Raw genomic sequence first — 5712 nt, 5'->3', positions numbered from 1 at the left:
CAGACACAGAACAAGAAACTAAAAAAAAACTGCTCTTGTTTAATATGTACATTTGAAAAACTAAATTTGCTACTTTAAATCTCACTCGCTAATACATGAAATGACCCACCAGAGTCTCAGCTGTAAGTTCAGGCTGTTCACCAATAACACACGCAGGAAAATCAATGACTGAGATCCTGTAAGAAAAACAAAGAGAAATCAAGAGTAAATATTACAGTTTGTGAAGGATTGTAAATAATAAACTGACTTACAAGTTATATCAAACTGTAACAAAATTATTTAACACAAACCCTGTTTTGTCATGCCATTACAAAAACTTGTTTTGATAAACATTTATAAAAAAAACACTTCTAACCATAATTGTTCAAATTATTAATTTCTTTCCTATTATGCACCCGGCCCACCTCTTTCCATTTTTGGAAATGCTCCCTTATATACACTTACTTCTATATATGACATGAATAACCAATCGGAAGCTCAAAATGTCCCCCTAGTGGCTTTCTGAGCCATTTTAATGGGGTTGAATGCCATTTCTTTCTTTGGAACCAATATTTCAATGAGGTAGGATGTGTCTTTAGTCTGCTTGAAATTTCATATTTTTTTTAGACTAAAAGATATCTTAGTTATTAAGCTTGATAAATTATAGTGGAATTCTATGGTATTGATGTAGTAATTTAAGATCTTTTAGTTATTTAAATGTGCAAGATTTTTAAAGGCTTAGCTAGAACAGATATTTGATTGTTTTACTTCTTTAGTTACTGTTCTATGTTTTAAGAAAAATATGTTTAAGAACTTATTTCTAAATAGCAATAATCTATATACATATATAATGTATAATAATTGAAATGTGGCTATTTTACAAAATACTAGTCTACTAAAACACAGCCAAGATGAGTTGCTTTGTATAGACCAAAGGTCAGTTCTGTGTTATTGAATACGGTAACATGACTGCACATGTGCCGTGTCACTTTTTTTTTTCAAATTTTTTAAATTTTCAAATTTCATTTATGTAATCTCAAAAACCTCTATAAATAAATAAATAACAAACTTTGTTTTTCAGAAAAACTATATTTCATCTGTTATTTTCTCTATCATAACTCTATACAGGGTTAGACCGACCTCATAATCACCATTTAAAATTAAGAAATAAATCTAAATTAGCCATTTTTCCTTCCAGAATGACTGCAAATTGTAACGTGAAACACAATCGTTTATGCTAAATAGCTCAAAGTTTGTAACAGTACAGATCTATTTATAGTTAATTTTATTGACATTTGAACCATGTCTAGCTAATAATCGTGCCACACAAGTTGTAAATCACTCAGCAAATATGCAGCTCAAGTTACTATATTGAATTACATAATGCATGAGATACACGCATACCATCTTCTTTATGGCTTCATAATCAAATAATATTGAAGGCTGAGCAATACCTATATTATAATAAATAATTCACATTAAATTCTGTACTTCTACAAGGGGTGGTAAATAAATTACAGAATAGGGAAGACCTAGAGAGCAAATGTAACAATTATCATGCAAGGATAGATTGAGGATTGTTGGAAATATTTCCTTATAAAATTAAGAATTTGAAACTTACATAATATTAAAATCTGATTTATTAACTACATTTTGATTCAAGTTTATTCATGTGCACTGTTAATAAAGTAATTTAAATAAATTTTTAAACTTCATTTTGCAAATGGTTGTGACTTGAACACTTTGACCCACCCAATGCAAAAGGGTTAATATACTGATTCTGCTACTGGACACTTACTTAAATTTATTACTGTGTATTTAGGTGTGTCTATGGTGTTAGGAATCTTCTTGCTTTGATAATAAGAGATAATTTCTTTACTACCAAATTGTTTGTGAAGTTCGAATAACCATGTGAATCGTAATTATCTAACATAGATCATTACTATTATGGTGTTTCCTGAGATCTATTGTGGTATTTGATCCTATATTGAAGCATGATTTTATTGTGGGGCATTGACAGATAATGTGACTTCGAGAATTATGTAGTTCCAGTTTTAACAATCTATCTGAATAGACAAAATCTCACAGAATGATTCACAATTGAAATAAAAGAAAATTAATAACTCTCATTCCAGAGCATAATGTTTACAAAACACAAAACTTTTATAGCACAGAATACAAACATATACCTCAACTATAAATCAATCTACCACAACAGTGTAAAGACAGGCATCGTAGACTGCCTAGTTTCCAGAATGAACAAATTCATAAAACCCAAAATTCTAAGAAGACAAAAGATAAACACCATTAACAATAGGTAGTCAGAACATTTCACACCACAATATGAGTGCAGTTGGTAAACACCAAACTAACTAAAGGACCAATAGAGAACAAAAGTACCATTTACAACCACACCCTTGTGAATGTAAACTTCAATATATTTGACACAAAATAACCAATAAGAATTAAAATCCAGGTGTCTTACAGGTGCAAGAATCATCTATCTGTGATAGCCCATCATGATAGAGAAGAAGACCACATGATAAACTGGAATAATAGATAGGTAATGAGATGTAAACTACAAATTAGAAAAAATAAAGGTAAGCTTTCTACATCCACCTAAGTGGAATACCTTCAATCAACCCAGCATAGAAGTTGCCAAAACTTGAATTCACCAACTACTAATACTGAAAACTCTAAATGAGTGGATATCACACAAGTCTTTCAATCACGAAGACCCAGAATTGAATTCTGGCCACTACTGCTGCAGATACAGACCTTCTCATGACTTCAGCAACCAAAATGCACAATATAAGCTAGTTAGTAATTAGTATCTAGTGATAATAAGATAGAAAATTATAATATAAATAATTAGGCTTAAGTGATCCTATAGGCCACTAACAAAGATTGATATATGATTGCCACAACCTTACCATAAGTAACCACATCAGCCAAAACCACAATAAAGCTTCACTTCCATCTGTTCGTTGAGATGCATACAAACAAACAATGAGATATAAACACAGAATAAAAGCTTTCATAGAATAAAAATATCCTAGTAACTATACTATACAAATCATCATACTAAATCTGTCAGTTTCTCTTAACACAGAACATTTCAATAGCTGCACTGCTCACTGTAGCCAGCCATTAAAAGAAAGTAAAAAACAATCAGATGGGTAACATACAAGTTGTTTAGAAATTATGTTAACATACACTTTGTAGTAAAAAATTAAATAAAAGCTATTACACTACATTTTCAGTTTCATATAAAAAATATTTAACGGATACTTGAGCATAATTACTTGTTCAGCCACACATTCTGTCTCAAACTGTGAAGATTGTCACAAAATAAACATATGCATTTTACTTACGTATTTTTTGCACCCACATATGACATTATGTTTTGGTTGAAAAACTTCAACACCAAGGGTATACAGTTGGCAAACATAAGTTGTTGGCTCATATACTCGAACTGGTAAACGTGGTTAATCTTGAAATGTTTCAGGAGGAGAAGTAAGATTCCAGATATTGCCTTGACGATGATTTCTTTATGTCGATTGACATCAATCCCTAACTTCATCGACTGTAAAACAGTCATTCTAAAAACAGAAATCAGTTAACTAACAGCTAAATCAGATCAAAAAAAGAACATAAACAGTTGACCAAGGTACATGAAATTAAACCTTTTTTGTTCACTGTTTGAGTTCTTACGTGTAAGTTAGGATAACCCGATACCTTCCAGAATAGTATGTAAGCTACCTTGCAGGAGATAGCCTAACTTTCCTATGATATGTGATCTTAACAAAATATTTTATAATGACAAAACTTCTAATAAATCTGTTTATTAACAACCAGAAACAGTACGTGTTATTTCATATCTGATAACCAAAGTTTAAACTCACAAAGAGAAATGTTATTGACAATGAATGGTTCAATAGATTATTTAAAACTTCTGAAAATATTACAGCTATAAAACAAGTTCTTTGACTTACGGCATTTCTTCTGGTAGAACATCAGAAATGATGTTGATTGACTCCGTCTTAGCTTTGGATGTAGGTGCTGCAGCAAGAAGAATCTTCAGAAGTGCAATCTAATAAATACATTTTAAACATACTATACGTACTTCAGTTTAACTTCGCATTTAATCATTATATCAATAGGTTCAAGAAGAAATTTCAATTATGCAATAACAAAAATACTTACAAAATTTAATGTTACTAAATGTATTTCACATATAACTGTTATACTAATATGTTTGATTTTCCATAATGCAATCTTACAAATAGTCTCAAATTTCAACCTACACATTAGCATTATAAGACAACATCCTAACATATTGGATTCACGACATTCAGAGCTTCCTCAATGGGCTAAATACTCAGTGATGAGATATGAGAAATAATTTAGTTATGTATTTATATATTTGTCAAATTAAAAGCATATGTAATTAAAATGTAAATGAAACTTTTAACATACTTCGGAATTTAAAGTATCTATAATACTTACTAAAATAATCTCTAAGAATATTAGACAGTTTTTAAAATTGCAGGGCTCACTAAAAGTGGACATACTATAGCTATCACTTTATTGCAGTCTCTCTCAATAAAAATTGAAATGTTGAGAGAGGAAAATAATTCAGGAGTAAAAAACGTTGTCCTAGATATATTTTGATATTTGCATTCCTAATTGATATAACTCTCATTACAATAGCGAAACACTCTCAGTCAAAGAAATTAATAATAAACTACAATTTTTTTTTCATTGTGAATAAAATGATGACTCACTGCCTCCCCCCCCAAAAAACAAGCAACTGATTTCTTCAATTTAAAAATAGCCAGATTTTAAGTGAGTAGTATTATTTGATGTTAACCTTTCTGTCACAAGATATCTAAAAAAAACAAACAATTTTTAATAAAGATAATCCATTTCATTAATTCTTACCATGTACTGTGGAAGATTAGGAAACATGACCTGATAAAATAATTCAACAGCGTTCTGAGTAACATTACACTCCTTCTGGAATAAAGTTACAGAAAAATGATTAACAATTCATATTTACTCAGTTCTCAAAGTTCATTTTCATCACACAAATCAGTCAGAAAAAAAAAAAGGTATGATTAAGAAAAACTGGCAAAGCATTAGAAACCAACAAGTCTAAAATGTGTGATAAAAATCATGTTACCTGCAGATTTTATTTAATACATACTTCTTAACTGTGTTTCAGAGAATCTTTTGCCTCTCATTATCAAGCCCGACCAACAAGTTCTGGCATTGAAAGAAAGGCCTCTTTGGCAGCGACTTGTAAAAGACAAACGATAGATCTGAATGCTATTTTTACACAATGAATAAATCAAGAGTAACTGAAAAAACCAACAAAAAACAATTGCAATTAACTAGATTTTTCTATCTTAAGATGAGTTTGGATGAAAAAAAAAGTACAACTTTCATGATTATAACACATTTTACATCTTTTTAAAAGTTTATTTTAATAAAACATTAATGAGAAAGAATGTAACTTAAAATAATATCACGGTGAACAAACATGATAGTATTACGGTGAACATACAGGATAATATTACAGTGAACATACAGGATAGTATTATGGTGAACATACAGGATAGTATTACGGTGAACATACAGGATAATATCACGGTGAACATACAGGATAGTATTACGGTGAACATACAGGATAATATCACGGTGAACATACAGGATAGTATCACGGTGAAC

The 5712-nt window shown here is 30.2% G+C and overlaps 1 protein-coding gene across 1 annotated transcript in view; it reads right to left on the bottom strand.

Moving 5' to 3' along the window:
- Positions 1 to 109: 109 nt before the first annotated feature.
- The window catches only part of LOC106474669 (striatin-interacting protein 1 homolog), a gene marked incomplete at both ends in the record, with an annotated part of 35036 nt that continues 29433 nt past the window's right edge, over positions 110 to 5712 (bottom strand). The window contains 4 exons of the mRNA XM_013935362.1: positions 110 to 176; positions 3354 to 3581; positions 3975 to 4072; positions 4924 to 4998. Of these exons, the coding sequence (XP_013790816.1) occupies positions 110 to 176; positions 3354 to 3581; positions 3975 to 4072; positions 4924 to 4998 (468 nt within the window). The remainder of the gene's footprint in view (positions 177 to 3353; positions 3582 to 3974; positions 4073 to 4923; positions 4999 to 5712) is intronic.

This window comes from Limulus polyphemus, unplaced genomic scaffold, assembly GCF_000517525.1.
Source record: "Limulus polyphemus unplaced genomic scaffold, Limulus_polyphemus-2.1.2 Scaffold7506, whole genome shotgun sequence".
Classification (NCBI taxonomy): Eukaryota; Metazoa; Arthropoda; class Merostomata; order Xiphosura; family Limulidae; genus Limulus; species Limulus polyphemus.
The sequence above is the reverse complement of the archived record's forward strand: the minus strand, read 5'-3'. Positions and strand labels throughout refer to the sequence as shown.